The sequence below is a fragment of the Mastacembelus armatus genome, chromosome 16, assembly GCF_900324485.2.
Source record: "Mastacembelus armatus chromosome 16, fMasArm1.2, whole genome shotgun sequence".
Classification (NCBI taxonomy): Eukaryota; Metazoa; Chordata; class Actinopteri; order Synbranchiformes; family Mastacembelidae; genus Mastacembelus; species Mastacembelus armatus.
The window spans coordinates 15,033,788-15,057,857 of NC_046648.1; the positions used below are offsets into that span (position 1 = coordinate 15,033,788).

The 24,070-nt window shown below is 41.1% G+C and overlaps 1 protein-coding gene across 2 annotated transcripts; it reads left to right on the top strand.

The window, feature by feature from the left end:
- Positions 1-1,158: 1,158 nt before the first annotated feature.
- Positions 1,159-23,845, top strand: fam171a1 (family with sequence similarity 171 member A1). 2 transcript variants are annotated; one of them, XM_026317330.1, is made up of 9 exons: positions 1,159-1,514; positions 7,803-8,030; positions 8,762-8,854; positions 10,682-10,840; positions 11,424-11,597; positions 18,602-18,718; positions 19,007-19,121; positions 19,449-19,566; positions 19,904-23,845. In XM_026317330.1, exons 1-9 carry the CDS (start codon positions 1,406-1,408, stop codon positions 21,479-21,481), a joined length of 2,691 nt encoding a protein of 896 aa, XP_026173115.1. In that variant the 5' UTR covers positions 1,159-1,405; the 3' UTR covers positions 21,482-23,845. The 2 variants fall into 2 exon arrangements, with proteins under 2 accessions (XP_026173115.1, XP_026173116.1); XM_026317331.1 differs by lacking the exons at positions 1,159-1,514; positions 7,803-8,030 and adding an exon at positions 8,273-8,669.
- The last annotated feature ends 225 nt before the right edge of the window (positions 23,846-24,070 follow it).

A 24,070-nucleotide genomic window follows, 5' to 3' on the forward strand; every position in this document is an offset into this window, starting at 1 on the left:
AGTCAGATGTGTCATATTCAATTAAAAGTGACAATAAAAACACTTTGTTACAAGTAAAGGTTCTCCATAAAAAGCAAGTCTTGAACTAGCTGAACTGGAGCTGATTACAACTGCTTTATCAAATTCTGAGAGCCGATATATTTTATGTGTGAAGTCCTATCTGCAGAGTGAATAACTTCAGGAATTCAGAAGTTGCAGAAAGTGGATTATAATTGCAGAGTGCTTCATGCCTGAGCTGCAGATCGTCTGCTGTTGCCAATAAGGAAACTCGCATGACCAAATCAGGTGGTAAATATAAGCACCTGCAGTGTTTCTTGAACATACTGTAAGTGAGTCATCATTAAGCTGTGCACCCGACTGACATGACCCCCACAAAATGAGACTGTTAGAAAAATAGATTATTTTGCAAAAAGAAGAACTGTTTGGAAAATGTGAATGTTAAAACAGCTGTCTAACCTGTTTTGTAAGCAATCTCATCTTCCATTAAAACATGTATGTAAAATTGTATACCTGCCAGGTAATGTACAGTATGAGGAAATTGCAGTGAAGCATATGGTTACTTAATGATGTTGACTGCAGAATAAAAAAAAGTAGGTATATCTATATCTTTCCATTGTGTTAAAAGGGGTAAAGATACAGTTTGTTGTATCATGTTACCAGTAAACCAATGCAATAAATACATTTAATAGGCATTTTTCTAGTTATTGCTCCACTTTTGGTATGTAAGAAAGAGTGTAATTTACTTACGTATTATATTTTTGTTTGTTTACACTTTACTACTGCATATCTGTGCATTAAAAATCAATTCTAAAACTGTTACAGATTAATTAGTTTTTGCATTTTTATTATTCAACTAAAAATCTATTTTGTTGACAAATGTGGCTTTATTTTGGACTGGATTTGTTCAATCTTTTATTTTATTGTATTTTATTTTCATTTCTGAGGCTGTATAATTTTGAGAGTTTTAAGAGTTTTGCAAAAGTTTGTTGTGAAAATGACCCACAAGAAATCAAAGCTGGATGAAACTTTTCATGATTGGACAGGCAGGTGGCGCTGGAGGTCTGCAGATGTTAGCGGTGCTACGTGTGGAAGAAGCCGCCTGTTGGTGCTGTTTTCGGGCATGTGGCTCGGAGGAGTGGGGCTGTCTTCCTCCCTGACCCCGGTCTGTCGATGAAAAAAACCGAGCGGGCGGTAAAAGGGCTGGGGATGCACAACGGGACAGAGGAGACCCGTTTCATTGGCAAAAAAATCCGGTCTGCTGATGCTGCTGAACATGGAGTATCGCCTCCTGTGCGGAATAAACCGTGTTTTCGCTGATGTGTCCGGTCAGTGAGTTTGTGAAGGCAAAGGGTTTGGTCTCTCCTTCGTTTTTTAATCGACTGCGTTGATACACACATCTGCAAAGATGCGGGCTGTGGACCGGAGTGGGACCGCTGCGATTGTACTTTGCCTTTTGGGATACCTCGTTTCCAAAGCTGCCACCAAAACATTACCGGAGGACACGGCCACAGACGGTAAAGGGACTTTTAACGTGGTTTTGTCCGAGAAAACGGCTCGTTAGTGGGCTACAGTGGTGCTAATGCTGCCGCTAGCCAGCTCGGATGCTGATGTGACCTCAGGTTAGCTAGCGTTAGCAAGTTAGTTGGTGTCTGAAAGGCATTAGCAAAACCTACACGTCTCTGAAATGTTTCTCATAAAACCTGTTTTTCTGTGTTTTGCTGAAACCACATTTGAATGAACTTTATTTCAGGCTGCTGAGGTGAAACGTGCCGTTGTTAGTGGCTGAAAACATTGGGCAGAGGAGTGAGTCCAGCTGCTTTGATTTGTCATTAGTTTCAGAAAACTAGTTCCTCTTTAGGTCTGTTTGGGAAAACGGGTTTCCATATGGACCACATGTATAGTCCTACAGAAGGTGCACTGTAAAATGTTAATTTACAATTTTGGGAGGAGGATTTTATTTCTGTCTCTGCGTTGTTAAAGTGCTGGTTCATACCATTCACTGCAGTCCTCCTTTCACAGGTGTCCCATAGAAAAAATCAAAAATACCAACCATTTATTTTTGCTATTTGCTAATCTGAATTTGCTGGTGGATCAACTGACTTGTGAAGTGTCAGATTCACCTTTAAAAAGAAATACGTTAATAGGGAGGAAGAAAGCCTACAAATATTTATTGTGCTGGTGTTTATTTATTTATTTTGTGTATTTTGATCATAAAAACCTGCTGGGTGACTGTCAATTGGCTAATCAATTGATTGATTGCTTACACCTAACTTTGAGCTATTTGGAAGATGTTACAATACATCAAAAATAGAGCTGTAAGGATTTATTGATCAGTCCATTAGTAGCTCACCAGAAAATGTATTGCCAGCTACTTTGAAACTGCATTGCTTGATCTAGCTTCTTAGCATTTGATTATTTTTCTTATGTCACATAGTTGCTGAAAACATATTGGGCAGAGGAAACTGAAAATATCTTGGTAAAAAAACCTTTTGACGACATCACCCCAAGCTCTAGGAAACTGGACTAGACTTTTTTTTTTGTTGTTTCCTGATGTTTTAGTGTAATTGATAAAATCATAAAAATAAATGCAGGGCAAATAATCTCAAATGTCTCTTTTCTGGAAATTGAATATTAGTGTTTTGCATTGATGATCAGACACAACAAGACATCTTAATGAGGTAACCATTGGATATTGTGATGGGCATTTTTGGGGTTTTCTGACAGTTTATAGACCAAATGGTTGATTAAAAAATAAACTCCTGGTTAACTGATAATGGAGAATAATCACTAGTTGCGGCTCTAATGCACACTAAACAGGCACAGGGACTACAAAGTCTATTGTTGGTATCTCATTCAGTCACTACATTCAAAGCTGCATGTCATGGTAGCTACCAAAATGGAGCCACATCAGTTTTATCCATCACTTTTACCTTTTGCTTGCTTTCACACACATCACAGTCGTATATATAGCTTACATTTTTGGCCCACGTACATTTGACCTTAATGCAGCAACTGTGTTTACAGTAGGAATCTTATTGTAAACATACAACAACTGTCACTGTGAATTAGTCAGAATTGATAACGAAAAACACTACATTTCCCCTAAATTGTGAAGTACTACATATTTTAAAAAAATGTATAATTTGTTTAGGAGTTCTTTAAGTAGTTCTCTTTTAAGGATTGTTCTTAAGTTTTGTTTAAGGTTAATAAAACCAAGATTGCTATGCTTTGAAGCCTGTCCTGGCCTCCCTCAACTCTCATTTTTCATTTCTTTCTCATTGACTTTGGCTTAGATTGACCTTTGATTATCTCAAAGGTTCAGGTCGATATTGAGGATTTCTCCTGGTTTGTCCAGTAGACAGTGTGGATGAGTGGAGCCAGACAGGCAATATACTTGCAGATATAGATCTCACTCACATTACTGCTGTCCATAACAGGCATGGCACTGTATCTCAAATAGGCAAACATTCATTGAAGGTGGGGGGGCTGGCAGGAATTGGACCAATCAAATTATATTGTCACCAGCCAGTCAAGTTTAATTTGGGGAGGATACATCAGATCATAAGAAAGGATTGTGTTTAGGAATGGAGAGAACTGCATATGTAGCAAAGAGCAGAACCAGTAATGGTAAGACAAGGAGAGTCCATTTGCTCTTCAGCCTGATAATGTAACCTAATTGATGTGTCCCCTGCTGAGTTAATGTGTTTGACCATTGCTGTCTAATCTTACATTTAATCCAGAGGAGAGAAAATAGCAGGCTGAACATCTATTGATAGCTGGTTACTTTGCTTGTAATGACGGAGCTTTAGTTCAACAGATATGTGTGTGTATTTTATTTTTCTAAACCATGCCTTCTTCCCGAGCAGCATGGTGGCTTGAGCGGGTATAGATAATGGATGGATGGATGGAGGGATGCCTTCTTCATCTTTATGTTTCATGCTGTGACATGTCAAGGAGCTGTTTTGCATGTCCCTTGTCCCTGTTGGTGATTCGTAGTGTATCCCCTTTGGTGATTAATAGTGTATCATGTCTGTTTACATTAAGTTTTTCTTTATTACAAGATTAACATACTGAAAACCAGATGTTTCTTATTTATCTAATGGTAAACAAATACCTTCAGCCATTCAGTGGCTGTGCAATTAATCAAATTTAAATTTGGATTTGATTTCGGGTCTCAATTATCACAAAAACTATGTAATCGAGAAAAAACGATTATTCTGTTTTTCAAGTTATTTCGGCCTGCGTTATTAATGACGCACATGCGCACTTTCGCCCCTCAAGAAGCCCAAACTCTCTCAGCCTATACTGTCGGTGAAACAAGTCACATATGTGGTATCTGGAGGCATTTAAAAATTAGCGCAAGTGTAGATGGCAGAAAGACAGCAGCCACAGAAGTCTTTGGTCACCAAAAGAGGTAGAAGCAATTCCATTGTTTGGGAAGAGTTTGGATTTGAAGAAGCGGACGTGGATCAAAAAAAGCAGCTTTCTAATGATGAATGTAGTGATTATTTAACAGCATGGATAGAGGGTATTGTCTTGAAATAGCGTGATATTGCAGGGTTTTCATGCAGTGATGAAAATGATACTCAAAATGCTATTTTTTGTTTACTTTAGTGTTTTGGTTATTGAAGGCAGTGCCAGTGTAGCTTCTGCTTTTATTGTTTAGACTGCAGCTCTTGGACTCTTGTCGCAGGATTTCTGGCTCTTCTTGAACTTGAACATGTGTTTCTACTTGAAATGGTGAAACTGGTTCATTTCTAAAGTCTTCTTATGTAACACTTTATTTTATGAGTCCCTTATGTTCCAGCTAATTTCCTGGAACCTTCCACATAATCGCCAAAAATTTGCTGTTATTTAGCCATAAATTAGTAGGATACTTCTGAGAATCACCAGCTAACAAAAAGTTGTACTTCTTGATTAGTAGATAGAAAATGTTTCTTTTCTGATCTGCTTTGTAGGAAATAGGTAGTAATATATTGTAAGTAGAACTGCTGCGTTGGTGACATTTTAAAACGCAGTGTTTTTTTTTTTTTTCATTAATAAAAAAAAAAAGAAAAATTGTTTTCTGCAGCTCAACATAGCTTAGATGATCACTGCAAGTTATATCAGTATTATCATGAGCAATATAACATTATACATTGTTGTTGACAAAGGAGGGTAAAATTTAGTCAACCAGTTCCATCATCTATAAAGTAAAAGTGCCACAATTTTGCCTGCAACAGATTGAATATCATTATAAATAGTTTGGTTTATTCGTTACTGGTTTGAATTCCAATAACTTGTGAAAAACCATTGATTTTAAGTGTGACTGCTGCAAATGATTTGGGCCGCAATTATTATACTAAGAGTTGTGTACAAGTAAGTTTCCCATTCAGCCTCGTGTGCAGAGAGCATCTGCTTCCCTCTCCTCTGTTTGGCCCAAGACCAGGCCCCTTCTCACACCCTGTGGAGGCCAGCCATACCACGCATTTCCAGTTTGTCACACCTCACTTTTATGATGCAGAAATGCTTCATGTAACCTCCAATTAATACAGAAAAAGCACACACAGTTTAAGATGTAGTGTGCTGAGAAACACACCAGCAGAAATTCTATTCTCACTTTTCTCTCCCCTTGGGTGTATCTCTTTCTGCTAATTGTTTTGAGATTACAGCATTGATCAGCCCTAACTCTGATGCCCTGATACTCCATACACACATGGAGATACTAGTTTGCTGCAGAATCAAGATGTTGGTTCATTTTTCTGGCTAACCATCTCCTCCTCTTCTGCCTGTTAGAGCAGAGGGGAGACTCCTAGCTTGTTTAACAATGATGTCACCACAGGAGTGATTTATTGGATGAGATCTGGGAGGGGACTGTTGCATTTGTGTATGCTTGCATGTCAGTCTAGAGTGTCCCAGGAGAGTTCTTTTAAAGTGTGCACAGCTGGTACTCCTAACACCATATCAGTGGGAGTGCGAGAGGAAGTGAGTGGGGTGTTTCTATCAGCGGGGAAATCCAGCCTTCTTTTTGTTTTCCAAGCCTCTGCTTTGACTGTGCAAATGTAATAATGGGAAGGAATGAAGTGATGGGGCAGAGCAGATCTTCACACCAGACCACTCAGGGTAATGATGTGTTTGGTTTGAAATTGACACCCTGTTCTGCCAAACCTCACCAGCTACAAAGCACCATATAACTTCCACCCATGCAGAGGTATCGTTTGCTGCCCTGTTTTTAGGTGGAGCCTGCACTCAGGCTGAACTCTTACCACATATTGTCAGAGTGGTTCCTTGCTGACCACAAGATCCCTGAGTGGGGGGAGGGAGACTAGTCCAGCCAGGAGTGTGTGTGTTAGCGTTTGTGTCACAGTGGGTGGGGTTACAAGAAAGAGTTATGTCAAAATTCAGTTGCAGTGAGTATGGGGGAGGTGGGCAGGTTTAGGTCAAAGGAGGAGAAATCTTTTGATTGTTGATTGAGGGGCCACCATGGGTCAGAGAGCACCCAACAGCACCCATGTTGTCATCTGTATAGGACAGTCCAAAAACAAAGAGAGAATTTGGGTTTGAAGAACTGCTGTAAGCTTTGCAGGGCGGTAAATAGATTTTTACATGCTTAACCTTGTTTTTAGTCTAATAATTATTACTGGTTGTGCCCCAAATAGCTGCATGGAAGATTAAAATACTGAAATCTGAATTAAAGCTCTTTTACACAGTGCCATTTTGGGCTGTCCCAGACAGAATTGGACTGTTGGAAAAACACAGTAAAATGTTTAGAAGGATGCTGGATAGTTAGAGCATTTTTCTGGTAAAGGACAGCTTGCCTGAAACCTCTTAACAATGCCAGAAATCTAGGACTAAATTCTAACGATGTGACTGGTGCCATGACTCACGACCCAATCGGAAACAGAATAAGGCAAGCTAATGTAAATATATTTATATGAAACTTTTAGAATAAGGATTCTGTGATGTTCTCTAATTTGTTTTTCTGTCCCTGATTTAGTTTTTTTTATGCATGGTAGTAGCAACAATCTGGTCAGTTATTTTAATGTTTGATTTCTTTGTAAGGCCTGAGATCTTTACAGATTGGTACTGCAAGTTGCTGATTTACAGAAACAAAATTAAGTCAATCGAAATTTATTGGAAACTATTTTGATAAATGAGTAATTGTTTAATTAATTTTTAAGCATCACTGATAACATCAATGGTCCCAGTTTCTAAAACACCTGGATTTGCTGCTTTTCACGTTATGATGAACTTAATAGCTTTGAGTTTCAGACTGTTGGTGGAAAAAAATATACAAAAGAAACTGAGATAAAAAATTTATTGATTAATTGCAAAAAGGAATTGTTAAGCTTCAGTCATTAATCAGAATAATTGTAAGGTGACGTCTTGACACGTCAAATATGAGCCTTTCTGAAATCAAGAGGCAATCGGTGTTAAATTGTTGTATTTCTCATACTCATTAGAGAAGGTGTTTATATATGCAGTTGTTTTTCCACTCTGGTCCAAGGCATCTTTGAGAGAGGGAAATGGTCCATTGTTTTGGAGGGGAAGTGCCAGTGGCAGGGATCCAGGAAATGGTCAGCCAGTTGTCTTTTTGTGATTGGAGGAGAAGTGGAATGCCTCTCTGTGGATTTGAGGCAAAGGACCTGGCACCGAAATCAAACCAACTAGGGAGATGACTGTATTTTACACAACTGTTATTATAACACCATATGTATTATGTGTCTATATCACTTCCTGTCACAGCTGCAAAGTTTTTGTCTCTTCACACCAACACTAACAGGTACTGTATACACAGCTCAGATAATTCTTTTTGTTCACAGAGGTGACTCTGAAGGTTCACCTGAGCGATGCCAGCACTCACCAGCCCCTGGGAGGAGTCACCATACAGCTCTTCGCCAACCACACTCCTGTAACCACGGAAACCTCATCGGTTGACGGCAACACCTACCTGCGCTTCCCCTACCGCCTTGGGACTGTGCTCGTTGTCACTGCAACCAAACAGGGATATGTGCCAAACTCTGTGCCCTGGAGTCCCTCCAGATTACCTGGTAGGTGTGTGTGTGTGTCTGTGTGTGACAGAGACAGATAATTTAGGATGAATGCAGAAGGGATATTTTGAAATACCCACATTTAGACAGGCAGTGTTGGCTTGCAGGTTATTGATTTTCATGTGTGCTGCCAGTTTGATGTGTGTTTACAAAATGAAAATTGTGAGTTTGTGCCAGGCATGTCAGCTAATAAGTGAAGTACTCCATTACTAATTTACTATAGTAGATGCCAAACCCAGCAAGGGGTCTGCTTAAGCTGTCTTAACTACCCAACACACATGTAGACATAAAATACCTCCCAAGAGGCTGCAGTATAGTGTGTGTGTGTGTGTGTGTGTGTGTGTGTGTTCGTGTGTTCGTGTGTGTGCGCGTGCGCGCGCATGCATGTGTGTACATTGTGACAGGGAGGAGTGATGAGGGGTATTATGAGCCAACGGAACACCAGCCAATTGGATTATCACGCTTACCAGCTCTGAACAATGGAGTGAGTGAAAGGAAGGAAGGAAAAGGAAAGAAGTGCAGTTCGCTGGGTTGGATTTGTGCACTGCACAGCAGACAGGTTGAAAGCAGGACTATTAAAAATGCATAAAGATGGTTTAATGACTTGTTATGTCTCATGGTAATCAGTAAAGTGGCCAGGTAGACTGCATCTTGTTTCTTATCTGATAGTAAATTTCTTTAGTCCATTAATGTGTGTATGCATACTGTGTGGTTTTTTTTTTGTGCTCCAGTATTTTCCTCTATCAGTCTGGACCTGCTACCAGAGAGAGCTGCAACTTTGATGGTGTATGAAGATATTGTGGAAATTGTTTCAGGCTTACAAGGTAAATCGAGTGTTATATGTATATGTTGTGTATCTTTTTCACAGAAGATGTTTTGACATATGATAGTGGGAATAATAAAATGAATGTTGGCTGAATTTCACTTAGTTGCTTTGGTTTCTTGTGCATGCTGCCACACTGTCATGACTTACTGGGACAATACAGTTGCTGGTAACACCTGTTCTTTTCCTATAAAATGTACTGTTATAGTACCATGAGTACTGTCAAAATTACTGTTTTCCATTGTATCTATATTTTATGTTTTCATGCATCCAAAAGTTTCCATCTGGAAGACATTGGTCACTACAGTTTACTGTAAATTATATCTACATCTTCTCAGCAGTAAGAGGACTGCTGTGTGTGTGCTTTTGTTTCTGACTGACAGGAGAGTAATTTAATGTGTCAGCGGTGTTGTCAGACAAAAAAAACCTTCAGACACAGCATATATAAATATATAGGCATGTTATAGCTCTTTAGTACATACACGTGCCAGCGCGGAGCATTGTTTCTGCCTTCTATCTGACACACTGTTTGTCATGATGTTGTGCCCAAGGGAGTGATAAGCCTTAGCGTGTGGCACGAGGAAAGAGTACAGAAGAGGGTTAAGAGGAGGATGATGATATATTTTGTGCTGGGTTGTGGGTGGAGCAGTTGGAGAGAATAGGGGAGAAAGGGGGATGGGCAGAGCAGTGTCTGATAGAAGGAGGAACAGATGAGGTGAGAAAACAGTGGAGTGAAAAAAAGACAGGAGTTCAAGAAGCGAACACACAGAACAGAAATACACTTGGTTATTTCCTTTCACAAAAACCAGCCACATTCACACCTGAATTTTCAACAACAAAGCATTTAAACTTTTAGACAGAAGCAAATGTTGACAGATGCACTCATGTTGCAGAACCAATAATCATGGCAAGTTCAGCTAGAAACACAAACAGTGAATGCTCATATACAGCTGGATCTGTGCTCACTGCTCAGGAATGTGCACTCGGCACAGTTGAACCACAATGACATCACCTTGCTGAGCCCAGCTACAAGTGGTTTTTACTGTTTATTGCACTTAATCTATAATTTGTTAATGACAGGCAGAGACTGAATTGGAGACAGTGATAGGGAAAAATGAAAAGGAAACAATTAATTGCACAGGAAAATAACAAACATGCATCAGTGGCTGAGTGAAAAAGTTGAGCGAGACTATCTTTGAGGAGTTGAAAATTACTTTGAAAAATCCTGAAACAAAAGGTGTGCATGGCAGACTGTTAATGTAAGGAGATTTTAGTACATTATGAGATTTCTCCTTTTAAATTAAAGGGAAACTAAATAATAGAAATCGCACTTAAATTTGGCATATACTTGTATATGCACAACAATTGTGTAGTGTTCTTGTGACAAATGTTCATTTTACATTACATTACACACAGTGTGAATTCACATAAAATATACAGCATTTTAATGCTTACATTAGCTTTTTACATTACATTCATTTTACATTACATTACACACAGTGTGAATTCACATAAAATATACAGCATTTTAATGCTTACATTAGCTTTTTACATTACATTTTATATGTAAATTTCTTAATGTAATTATTATTTTTACTTAGTTTAACAATCAAATGTTCCTAGTTTCAGTTTGGCTAATGACCTTCACTTGTGTTATCCTCCTCTTCTCATGTGTCCTGTCTGTTTTAACTGTCAACTACATGAGTAAGGATGAAATGCTCCAGAAGTGCTGTAAAAATAACTTGAAATTGGCTGAATACTGAAACTTTAACAATGCTGAATATGCATTCAACCTGTGCATGGTTTCTGACATCTGCATATGTTTCAGGTTTCAGGCATCAACCCAGTGTTCATTTCCAGCGCAGAGCTTTAAGTCTTCCTTCCAACACATCCTATGCCAACCTGACTGCTCTGCTCACTGTGGCCACCTCGCCGTCACACATCCAGCACTTTCCCCACCTGCAGATCCTTGGCGGGAACAACACAGGTGAGGCTCAACCTGGAGGATGGTAAAAGCACATGGAGTTAAAGACTCCATTATACAAACATGACAGAGGAAAGGCAGGCACAGACAAAAGGAGGCTGCTGAGAGAAGAGTAGAAGCAGTGGTACATCGTCACCCTGGAGAGGACACTCTGTCTGACCTCCTGAAATACAATAACCCCAATGTGTGCTCTCTCTTTTATAACACAAGCCCCGTGCCTGCATGCTTTCAGGCGGTTCCACCCACATCTCGGTTTGTGTGTGTGTGAGTGAGATACGATTTTGTGTCCCCCTTTTCCCCTTCAGCTTGGATAGCCCTCAAAAGCTCTCCCTTCCTAGCAGCACATCTGTCTCCCTATAGAAAACACAATTACACTTTCTGACTTCAGTCTCAGATTTTTTTTTCTTGCCTTTTCCTTATTTTCTTTCCTGTCTGTTTTCCCCTGACAACTCTCCTTTATCAACACTGTTTTATGTTAAAACCTCCTCCACCTGCTCTTTTCTCTTCTTCCACTTCAATGCACCTTACTCCTTGTTTTTTCTTTTATGCATTTTTCCTCTCTTACATTCTCCTGTTTCTGTTACAGGGACAGAGAAGTTAGAGTTGACGCCTATAGCTGCCATTTCTGTTCACTTATTGGTCAGCAGCGGAGTGGAGCTGCAGGTGAATGAGCCAATCACAGTTTCGGTCCCCCTGCCAGCTGACAGTGGCTTGAAGGAAAATGATCACATCCCTGCTTGGCGATTTGACCCGCGCTTGGGTATGTACTGACAGAAACACAAAAGCTTTGCTGACTTTCTAAGCATAAGCAGCCATGCCATATTTACATCTATGTAAATGAGTCCTACTTCAATGGGTAAATGGTTTATGAAATTATCAAATAGGATCATTAATTCAAACCAGGTGTACATTCACACAGTGCAGCCAGGTCAGAATTTGTAGTTCAATGGAAGCAGCGAATTAATTTATTCACAAGGTCATAAAAAACAACCAACATTTGGTGCCGCATTAATCTACCAATCCTAAGAAAATACTGCTGCACAGCACAAGATTGGACTGTGGATACATAATCATCTTCGAGCTCAGTTAAATCTTGAGCAAAGAAAAATTTTTTGTGGTGCTGACTGCTAGTCTCTCAAACCAAAGGTTTATTTCAGCAGTTATAAATCTGGGTTGTCAGATGTACTGCACTGCAACACACCCAGTTCTACTTGGACTGACTGAGCTGAAAGACAGTGATTAGATCATCGGTTGAATCAGATGTGTCTGCACTACAGAATGTCCCTCTCTGTATACATTAGTCTCACATTTCCAGATCTGCTTCCTCTCCACATTACATTTCTGCTGTTCCAGTGAATATAGGTCTGTTAGGACCTATTAAAATTCTTTTGGTGAAACAAAGTGTTCTGTGTTGTTTTTGTTAGAACTGTAGTTCTTAGTTGATCACACAGTAGGTCAGCAGAATAGCAATTTGCAGTTTTGATATTAGAAGACCACTTTGGAATTAGTTTTCATATCAACTTTTAAATTGATAAGGCAAAGATGTCTGCAAACTGTTACCAGTTTACACCTCTGGCAGATACAAAGCAACACGAGCATTCATTTGTTCCTGTACTCCCTCTGCTTTTAGCTTTGAAAAATGCTCTGTTTTGTTTATCCTTCACTGACCTTCTCTGCTGTTTTGGTACTGGGCAGGTAATGTACAGTGGGTTTAGCATAATAAAGTGATTGATTTTGGATTTAATCTAAGTCCAGCAATTAAAGCTAATAACCTTGGGCTCTAAAAAATAGTTTCAATATTTTCCAATGTATTATATTTGTAAACCAGATTTTACAGTTGACGCATACACTTGACACATAAGGAAATCTCCTTTTTAGATTACATGAATGACAAGTATAATAGGCTACTGGTCAGAGGTTAAATGTCTTGTACAATAAATGCTGCATACCTAACATGTAAGATGAGACAAGGACTGCTCTAATTTACACCTAATTATTTCTGCTAAGCGAGGAAATTTTATTGGGTCAATTAATATTTAATATTTATTTATCTTTTGATGTTTTAAGGATGGCAGTAGCTGGTAGTTTAAAATTTTTGAGGATTGACATCTATAGCTTATAAAAGCTGAAAGTACACACACACACACACACACGCACACACACACACACACACACACACACACACACACACACGTAGCCTACACTCAGCCTGTAGCAGTGGGTATTTCCACAACAGAAGCCGTCCCCTGTGCCCCTCTCTGGGATAGAACTCATGTTCCTTAGCAACTCGCCAAATAAGTAACACAACAGAAGGCCTGGATCCTGATGAGTTTCTTCACTGAGTGTTAAGTGTGTAAAGTGTGTGTGTGGTGATACATGTGCTAAACAGGGAACTTTGAAATGTGTCTGTTGTCTTCTAGAGAAATCCTTCAGGCTGCTAAAAGTCCCTTCACAAAGAAGTGAGTTTTGTTTACAAAGGGTGCACATGGACGACGACACAAACAAAAACCCGTTTCTCCTGTATAACTGACAAGGTCACATGTATTGTTGGCTGAGCAAGTGGTGAAATGATGTCACATACAAACAGATCAAGTTCACCTGTTTGTGTATGTATGTTTGTGTTTTATTCATAAACAGACACACCTTGTATGAGTATGATGCAGATAAAGGAACGAACCTGTCTACTATCCATGCATGACGAAATCTGAAAAGATCCTGCTGTCAACTGTGTTGACTTCGAAGAAGCAGGGCGAGAAGCAGAAGTAATATATGGGCTGTATTGGCATTATAATTGTTTGCACTGTGTCTGAGCAAATGCAACCACAGGGGGGCACAATCCAGTGTCTTCATGTGCTGGTCCCAAGTCCGGGTAAATGCAGAGGGTTGTGTCAGGAATGGCATCTGACGTAAAATTTAAGCCAAATCAAACATGCGAATCACAAATATGACTTCCATACCGGATTGGTTGTGGCCCGGGTTAACAACGACCGCCACTGGTGCTGTTGACTTACAGGGTGCCAGTGGAAATTGGACTACTGTTGGTCGAAGAAGGAGAGGAGGAAGGCGTGTTTGTAGGCAAAGAGAGAAGAGGAAGGGCAGGAGCGTAGGACTTAGAGTAGGGACTTTGTCAGGGAAAACTAGAGAGTTGGCTGATATGATGGAGAGAAGAAAGGTGGATATCTTGTGTGTTCAGGAGACCAGGTGGAAAGGTAACAAGGCTTATAGATTAGGAGCAGGGTTCAAGCTGTTTTATCATGGTGTGGATGGAAAGAGGAATGGAGTAGGAGTTATTCTGAAGGAGGATTTTGCTAGGAATGTTCTGGAGGTGAAAAGAGTGTCAGATAGGGTGATGAGTCTGAAGCTGGAAGTTGAAGGTGTGATGTTGAATGTTGTCAGTGGTTATGCCCCACAGGTAGGATGTGAGTTAGAAGAGAAGGAGAAATTCTGGAGGGAGATGGATAAGGTGATTCAGGGTATCCCTTGTGGTGAGAAAGTGGTGATTGGTGCAGACTTCAACGGACATGTTGGTGAGGGAAACAGGTGACGAGGAAGTGATGGGTAAGTTTGGTATGCAGGACAGGAATGCAGAAGGACAGATGGTGGTAGACTTCGCAAAAAGGATGGAAATGGCTGTAGTGAACACATTTTTCCAGGAAAGGGAGGAGCATAGGGTGACATATAAGAGTGGAGGCAGGGGCACACAAGTTGATTACATCTTGTGCAGACGTGGACCTGAAAGAGATCAGTGACTGCAAAGTAGTGGTTGGGGAGAGTGTAGCCAGACAGCATAGGATGGTGGTGTATAGGATGACTCTGGTGGTGAGGAAGATGAAGAGGACAAGGACAGAGCAGACGACCAAGTGGTGGAAGTTGAAAAAGGAAGAGTGTTTTGTGGCTTTCAAGGAGGAGCTGAAACAGGCTCTGGGAGGTCAGGAGGTTCTTCTAGATGACTGGACAGCTACAGCTAAAGTGATCAGGGAGACAGGTGTGTCATCTGGAAAGAGGAAAGCAGATAAGGAGACTTGGTGGTGGAATGAGGAAGTTCAGAAGTGTGTTACGAGGAAAAGTTTAGCTAAGAAGAAGTGGGACACTGAGAGGAAGAAGATGAGTACAGGGAGATACATTTTAAGGTGAAAGTAGAGGTGGCAAAGGCCAAACAAAGGGCGTATGAGGATTTGTATGATAGGGTGGACTCTAAGGAGGGAGAGGTGGATTTGTACAGGTTGGAGAGACAGAGATGGGAAGGATGTGCAGCAGGTTAGGCTGATTAAGGACAGGGATTGAAATGTGTTGACATGTGCCACAAGTGTGATGGAAAGATGGAAGGAATACTTTGAAGAGTTGATGAATGAGGAAAATGTTAGAGAGCACAGAGTAGAAGAGATGACTGTTGTGGAGCAGGAAGTAGCAAAGATCAGTAAGGATGAAGTGAGGAAGGCGTCGAAGAGGCAGTTGGTCCTGACGACATGCCTGTGGAGGTATGGAAGTGTTTAGGAGAGGTGGGAGTAGAGGTTTTGACTGGGCTACTTAACAAGGTCTTGGAGAGTGAGAGGATGCCTGAGAAATGGAGGAGAAGTGTACTGGTCCCTATCTTTAAGAACAAGGGAGACGTGCAGAGTTGTGGAACCTACAAGAGGAATAAAGCTGATGAGTCGCACAATGAAGTTATGGGAAAGCAGCAGTATGGTTTTATGTCAAGAAAGAGTACCACAAATACAATATTTGCTTTGAGAATGTTGATAGAGAAGTACAGAGAAAGCCTGACGGAGCTGCATTGTGTCTTTGTAGATTTGGAAAAAGCGTATGACAGGGTGCCGAGAGAGGAGCTGTGGTTTTGTATGAGGAAGTCTGGAGTGGCAGAGAAGTATGTTTGAGTGGTGCAGGACATGTATGAGAGCTGTATGACAGTAGTGAGGTGTGCTGTAGGTGTGACAGAGGAGGTCAAGGTGGAGGTGTGACTGCACCAAGGATTGACTTTGAGCCCCTTCTTGTTTGGTGTGGGGATGGACAGGCTGACAGATGAGGTTAGACAGGAATCTCCGTGGACCATGATGTTTGCGGATGACATTGTCATCTGTAGTGAGAGCAGGGAGCAGGCAGAGGAAAATCTAGAGATATGGAGGTTTGCTCTGGAAAGGAGAGGAATGAAGGTTAGCCGCAGTAAAACAGAGTACGTGTGTAAAAGAGCTGTGTGTGCAGGTAGCAGAGCTGAAGATGTTGAGGTTCTCTCTGGGAGTGATGAGGATGGATAGGATGAGGAATGAGTACATCAGAGGGACAGTTCATGTTAAATGTTTTGGAGAAAAAGCCAGGGAAGGCAGATTGAGATGGCTTGGACATGTTCAGAGGAGGGACAGTCAGTGGGAAAAGGATGCTGAGGTTAGAGCTAGAGGTCGACCGATCTATCGGCTGATCTTATTTATCTGTCATTTTTTTTGGGCATTTTAAGTAATCGGCATTGGCCCATGTCGCTGCACATTAGGCCGATTTATAGGCAGACACATTTGCGACCAGCTAAGCGTTGAGAGACGGAGCAATGCACACACTGTAGCCGTGCCCCGTTTACATTTTACACACACGGCTTCAAGTAATGATGGCAGGGGAAAACCATTCGTTTTCAACGTGTAATGACATTGTAGCGTATTAGAATTGATGCTGACCGTCATGTGTGCAACAAATGTGAAAGTAGAAACGTGTGAAATTCAGACGAATATTCTTGCTAAAACACGCAGGATAACTTTCTTCAATAAATGTCTGTGCGCCCGACACACGCAACACGGGCGCGATGCTCCCACCAAAAAATACAGTTTTAATGAGTAAAGTTAATGTGCACGTTTTAGCCTGAAGTTTAGTCTGAACTGCGTGTTTCTACTTTCACATGCAAATGACTTGTTGTACATATGATTTGTTTACGCATATTCTTAGGCTATGGCCCTTTTGAATTATAGCAGTTTCTGTCAACAAACATAAGGATCGTGACAGGTACCCTACAATAAATCAATCCTCAATAAATGTTTAATTTAAGCAATGAAATCACTTTTTATTCCTGGGCACTTTTTATTCCTTGTGAGATAAAGGGGGAAAAATCGGCCAAAAGAACCGGCATCATATATCGGCCATCAGCTGCCCTGATTTCTAAATATCGGCATCGACCAAAGAAAACTCGTATCGGTCGACCTGTACTTAGAGCTGCCAGAAGGAGGCCTAGAGGAAGACCAAAGAGGAGGTTCTTGGATGTAGTGAAGGAGGACATGAGGATAGTTGGTGTGGAGGATACAGAGGATAGGGTTAAATGGAGGCAGATGATTCGCTGTGGCAACCCCTGAAGGGAGCAGCCGAAAGGAAAAGAAAGAACGAACTGTGTCTGAGCCGATGTCAGTCTGTCAGCAGTATATTGTAGAGAACCGTGGGAACCGAGTTGTTAAAGGGTTGTAGGGAGTTGTACACAGAGAGGACTCCCCTGTGGAAATGATTAGGACAAAACTAGGGTGAATCCGGGAAGGGCTGGGCACTGCGTGCGTGCGTGCATGCGAGCGAGAAAGCGAGAGAGAGGTGCTGAGTCACACACCCTGTCTCAGTTCTCTCTGCTTTTCTACCATTTGTCCACTCGTTTCCTTGTTTTTTTCCTCTCCCCATCTCTTGTATATTTGTCTTTGCTTTTTGAACATCCTCTCTTTCCCTTTTTACGCCCTGTTGAGGATTGATGCGAATTCCTGAATACTTTATGTAGTAAACATAGGATCAACGCAGCACTCGCCATGCTAGACCTAAGACCAAGAGGAGGGGAAATGTAAAGGCACAACTGAATGTTTCCTCTTGGAGCAGGCTTTTTTCGAACCAATTAATCAGTGCCTTTGGCTTTGTTGTGGGTTTTTATACTACCACTGTTTGAACTGCTGATATTTGACTGAGCATGCTGCCCCCCTGTGTGTGAAATAAGTACTGCTAAACTATCTGTATGTTCACCACTGTGCTTACTGTCCTGTGCCAGCTCTTAATCTGGATTTCGGCAAGTCTAGAAAGTATTAGAAAACTATTTAAAGCCGCTCAGTCAAAAAAAGGAGGTATTAAAAAGTTTTGAATTTAATTTACAAAGTCTTCAGTATTTTCTCTTTACCTACTGTGATGTTGCTGTGATGTCTGAATGCAGCCTGTCAGAAGACAAAAAAAGCATGAAAAGTATGAATGTTTCTGCAGTGGATTGTGCCTGCAGCTGTTTGTTGAATACTTTTTGACATTTTAGTCATCACCATTAGACCTGTAGCAAACACCAACTGAACTCAAAAGCTTGAAAGGAGAAATAAAGACTGCCTAAAGCTAGCTGCAGTAGCTAGGAAGCTTATAGTCTTATGTGCGAGAGCTGATTTTCAGCAAAACTCATTGTTTCTGTGTTTATATGCAAATAAGTGGCTGTAAGTGTGTACATGTTATGTATTGGTTAGATGAGCGTTTCTACTAGTTTTCCATCATGTCTGTACTTTACTTTATTGAGAAATGGGTATTAATTGAACTTACCCTGTATAAACGCAGTTAATGGAATTAACCTTTGTCACATTATCAATGAGTTTGCCCATGAACATAAATTATTCATACTTAACATGTGCATGTATCTAAATGCAGCTTAGTGGACTGCTGCATTGTCTATACTGACTTAATGAGTGACATTTGGGATGATGATGCAGTCCATGATGATTGTCTCTTCACTCTGTGAATAATTGTCGGGAAATTCAATTTTGAAATGCGTGTGTGTGTGTGCGTGTGTAGGCGCCTGGATAAAAAGCAGCTGGGGTCATGTGCAGAGGGAGGGCAACCAGCTCAGTCTGACCTACATTGCTCCGCAACTGGGATATTGGGTGGCCGCCATGTCCCCACTACACTCAGGTGAGAAACTGCTTTGATGCAGACTATATTTACTGTAAAAACAAAAAAAACAAAAAAAACATACATGCTTTGTCTTATATTTGTGCTTACAGTTACAGTGCCACATGTAGATGGTCATGCAGTAAGCAATTACAGATGTGGTGATAATTGTAACAGTTCTAAAAATAAGAAATTTGCCACCAGTTGTTTTGATTGCCAGCAGTAAGTGAATTCAGTTGCCTATAAAAATCTGTCAGCTCGTCTTTAACTGAAAGTGCTGTTTTTAATTTTCCCTGCCTCTTCCAACAGGTCCAGTGTTTGCTAAGGACATCAGCACATACCACACTGTGTTTCTTTTGGCAATACTGGGAGGCATGGCTCTCATCCTGCTCTGTCTGCTTTGTCTGCTGTTGTACTACTGCAGGTTTGGGAGACAATTTGCATTTCCAAACATTATCTTGCATTTTAAAGGCTGTCAAAAGTTGCCAGATTGGTCTGTAAAACAAGATGACAATTGCACTCTCATGAAGAAATTTACAATCATATGAGTTGGTTCTTATGATGTGAGTTATTTGATTGGAACATGTGGATGTACACAAGCTGATTGTTTTTGGTTTAACATACATACTATTCAATAATTATAGTGAAATTCTGTTACAAAAAAAAGTTTAACAGACTGACTTTTTCTTCATTATTTATGGAAGAAGCTTCAGAGACTTAATCATGACCTCTGTTATTTTTCTGTGTACAGACGTCGTTGTTTGAAGCCTCGAGGATCTCACCGTAAGCTGACACTGTCCTCCGGCCTGGACAGCAGTAAGAGGGACCAAGCCACCTCCATGTCCCACCTGAACCTCATCAGCAATGAGGTCTGTCTGACTGGCTCACTGTTAAATATCAAACAGGAGTGCTTACCTTTAGAATTAAGGGCTGGACAGATTAGTTTGAGCTCCTTTTGTTAGCATAAACTAAAGTGCTCTGAAGCATGATAAAACCCCACCTAGTTCCAAGGCGGTGCTCCAATGAAGCTGACCCTGGTGTTACACAGCCCTGTGGTAGGCAGTGAAAGCACAGATAAAACAGCTGTGAGAAATTAATACTTTCAGGAAAAAAAATTTTTTGAGATTAAAGTCTAAACACTTCCTCTGTCTGTTATATTTTGATTTATGCATATATGTAAATTATTATTATTATTATTATTTTTAGGTGCATCTGGAACTTGTTTCCACAGCAACTGAGCCTGACATGACCACACCAATGCTGAAGCCTTCCTCCTATGAACACTCAGACAATCAACATCAGCACAGCCAAATCCATCACAGCAAACACAGATGGTCCTCTCTTGGCAACAACAGCCACCACGAATCATCTCTTGGCAATCTGACACCTCGCAGCAGAGACTATCGGCAGTCTGCGGAGACGTTCCAGTTAAAGACTGCCCTTTCATCTGGTACAGACAGCAGGGGCTATCGTCAATCATACACCTCTGCCTGCTCATCCAGCAACCAGATTTCGGATGCACAGTTATTGGCCAATCATGCTCAGGTGTCGGCTAACCAGCTGAGCAGTGTTGAGATTATTGATTGCATCTCCCCTTCCTCTCCTCCTCACTCTCCTAGTAGAGGGGATGGAGGAGAGTGCAGGGCTCCTGACTACCTTCTGTCCCGCTCTGTGGACCACTTGGAACGTCCCAGTGCCCCATCACTATCCCGGCCAGGCCAGCTGCTCTGCTGTGGATCTGTGGACCTGCTCAGTGGGGGAGAAGGCTATCCAAGGGTGCGTCCCACTCTGGTGATCCCAGCACATTACATGCGCCTGCCTGGGGAGCACCCTCTGTCTGGGCAGGCCCTCCTGTTGCAAACTGACCAACAGAGTGACCTGGAAACTATCCAGGCTGAGCTCAACGCATCACATTCCCAGCAGCCACTTGGGCAGATCTCCACAGACTGCTCACCAGGCCCCAACAAGCAGGGTGAAGGAGAGGGCCTCAGCCTGTCTGAATCCTTGTCTATTCCAGCAGCACTTGGAGAAACAGCTCTTGTGGAAATTAACAGTGAGGACACCTTGTTGGCTGAAAAGACTTTAATGGAGTTACGAGGGGGGAAACCTCTCCCTCACCCACGAGCCTGGTTTGTCTCACTGGATGGACGCTCTAACGCTCACATTCGCCACTCCTACATTGACCTTCAGCGTGCGGGGTGCCAAAGCAGCTTGCCAGCTACAGGAGGCCAGCAGGGTAATAGCAGCACCAGAAAACATGTCAGTGGCAATGATGCAAGTCTAGATTCTGGTGTGGACCTGAACGAGCCAAGAGCAGGGCGCAGGGGAAGAGATGCAGAGCGGGAGGAAAGAGAGACTGAGAAGGACAGGTCAAAGGACACAATGCCAGCCATGGCCTACACTCAGCTTGTGTATGTGGATGATCTGGATGGGGGAGGCAGCGAAGAAGAGACACCCAAGTGCAGCCCCCAGGACAGCAAAACAGAACCCATCCTGCCAGATAAAACAGAGAGTCAAAGAGTGGATCAGGGGCAGGGATATGTTGAGCGGAAGAGAGTAGACGAGGTACGAGTACAAGAGGAACCGCCCTCACTTTCTTCTTCATCCTCTGTTTCTCCCCCCCCCCCTCTGCCAACGTCACAGGGAGTGACTTTCAGGACTGATCATGCACTGCTGTCCGTGTCTCCAGATGACGATACAGCACAGGAAGATGGAGAGGAGGAGAAGAGGAGCCCCTGGCAGAGGAGAGAGGAGCGACCCCTGCTGGCTTTCAACCTGAAATGATGCACAGATAACCAAGGATAGGTTCATGTATTTTTTAAGTTCTTAATTGAATATCTACATGCCCATATGTACAGTGAAAGTGTTTTTGGTCACTGTAGGTGTTCCTTCTCTTCATACTGACTCTGAAGAAATCCCTTCAAAATTCATTTTCAGTCTAAATAACGGGACCACAGTCCTCATTTTGTTCAAAAATTAAGAAGTTTGCTATATTAATATAACTTGTGTTCAGAAGCTAAGTCATAAAACAAAAAAAAACTTGCTTCTTTTAGTTGAAATTACAGTAATAGAAACAAATAAATTGAATAATAATAAAGACAACTGATATACAATAAAGGTTTTCAAATTGTGAGGGAGGCACAGAGGGAGAGACATGAGGTAATGATATTTGCCCCAGTTCCTTTTATTTTGTCAGACCTAGGAAGGCTCATTTTAGCCTTCACCTACATTTTTGCACAGAACTGTAGATTTGCCAAAGGGGGTCTCTTTGTGGTAAGTATGGACAGAAGAAACTGTTCAGTTGTACATATGGGGATGTCAGTTTTGTTGAGAAAGACTTTAACCATGACTCTTCCTCTGTGCAGACCAAAACGTGAAGGATATGACCGTTGAATCTGAAGCCCTTTGTTCTTATTATAGCACTGAGAAAATATTTCAGCACTGGGATCACTTCTAATCCTTAACGTAAGGGGACAAATCAGATCCTTAATCAACTTCCAGTTCCTCTGTGAAATGACCACTTCGTCGCTCTACATACACAGACACCAGACATGATTTACACTGCACCCACAGGAGACAAATAGACTTTGGTGGCAAGAAATTAAAATATTTTATGCACAACAAATATATGAATTTTTTATAAATACACTTTACTTATGCTTACAAGGTTATTAGGAACAGTTTTATTTCACACAAATGAGACTGCAGGAACCTTTTTTCTTGAGCCATATTGGCCCCAATCCACTAGCAAAGCTGGGAACACACAACACTCATTTAAAGTGAGATTATAGCCCCAGTTTTGCAACACTGATGATTTTTTTTTTTTTTTTAAGATTGTGGAGCAGCCTTTCACTATTGATTTGGAAATTAAAAGTCTTGGCGTGTTCCTGGCATGCCTTGAGTGGATTTAGTGAGAGCAGTACACGGCAGCTGCTGTTGGTTCAAACATATAAATCCTGTGCTTTGAGTGGTTTTAAGTATGTTGCTAGAATTTAATCTAGTTTATCAGAAAACTGTATGGGTGTTAGCATGAACTTCACAGGACATGAGCTTTTAATACTGAAAAATGACTATTTGCTCCACAGCATAATGAGACAATGTGACCCACCACTATGCTGGTGGGTAAGAATATAATACCACTACAAAACTGTAGTAATATGAAGGGTTTTGTAATTGTTAAACCACTGACTGGCATATTTTCGCTCTGAAGGCTATGCATCACTTTTATACAGCTGCTTCAGATGCCTTTTTTGTAATTTTAATCACTATGATTTTAACTGTCAACATGAAGTATTTTACCCAAAAATAGGCTATTTTTTGTTTTTCTTCAAATATGTTAAGGGCTTTTCTTCTTCACCTGCCTTGTTGTTTGAGCTACTATAACAAACACAGATACTAATACAAACCTTTTACCTGAAACCAAACTATTTATGCTTGCTGTTTCATCTTAGTTTTTACCATTTCCTCATGTTCCAAGTGCCTTTAAACAACCTTGCTCTACAACACATTTGTGGAACAAATTACCTTATTTATTTCTCACCTTCTTTTGCCTTCATCTTTCTTCCTCTACCTCAACCCTCCCTAGCTATCCCACTTGTGAAAAAGCATGCAGTAAACTTTCCTCAGCACTAGCGCATTACAAGCTACACTGCAGACATCTCAGAAAATGTCTACCAGCTGCTGCAATTGTAAAATCCTCCACAGTAAGCAACAAAGTACCAATCTCCCTCAGAACAAGCAGTTAAGAATTTGCAGATGTTTCAGTGTAGCACAGAATAGATAAAGCTACGTGTGACTGTATGCGAAGCTAAACTGCTGGTCATTTCAGTTGATTTTCTTATTTTTGTGTTTTTAGAAGGTGAATGTTTTGTCTCAAATCTGGTCATGTGCACCTGGGTGGTGGTAATCTCTTATCTGTGATGCTGCTGGCTCATATAGTCATGGCAATCATATTACAGTATGTCTAGTTCTTTTCTTTCTTCTACCTGATCAAATGATGTGTGAACTGATGTTTTGAATGGACTCTTTACTTTAAGCATTCTACAGTAATCTCCACTTCTAGAGTGGACAGCATCCCGAGTGTGTAAATTGGTTGCTTGAGTTATGTTTGAAGCCTATTATCTGAATAAATAGCCAAACTGGAAGGATTTTTGTGTGTATGAGTGTCTGTTTGTATGTGTGAACAAATATAAAAGAACTGATTTGCAGTTTTACATGTCAGGGTCACTGATAAGCTCTTATTCAACCCCAAACCCCTTTTTATTATGATTATGGGAATGCTGGCAGTACCTGTCGTTCAGTATTTGTGACCAAATACCTTAAAGTGTCAATATGTTCGGGAATACATTTAAAGAATATTCTTAATAGGGAAAA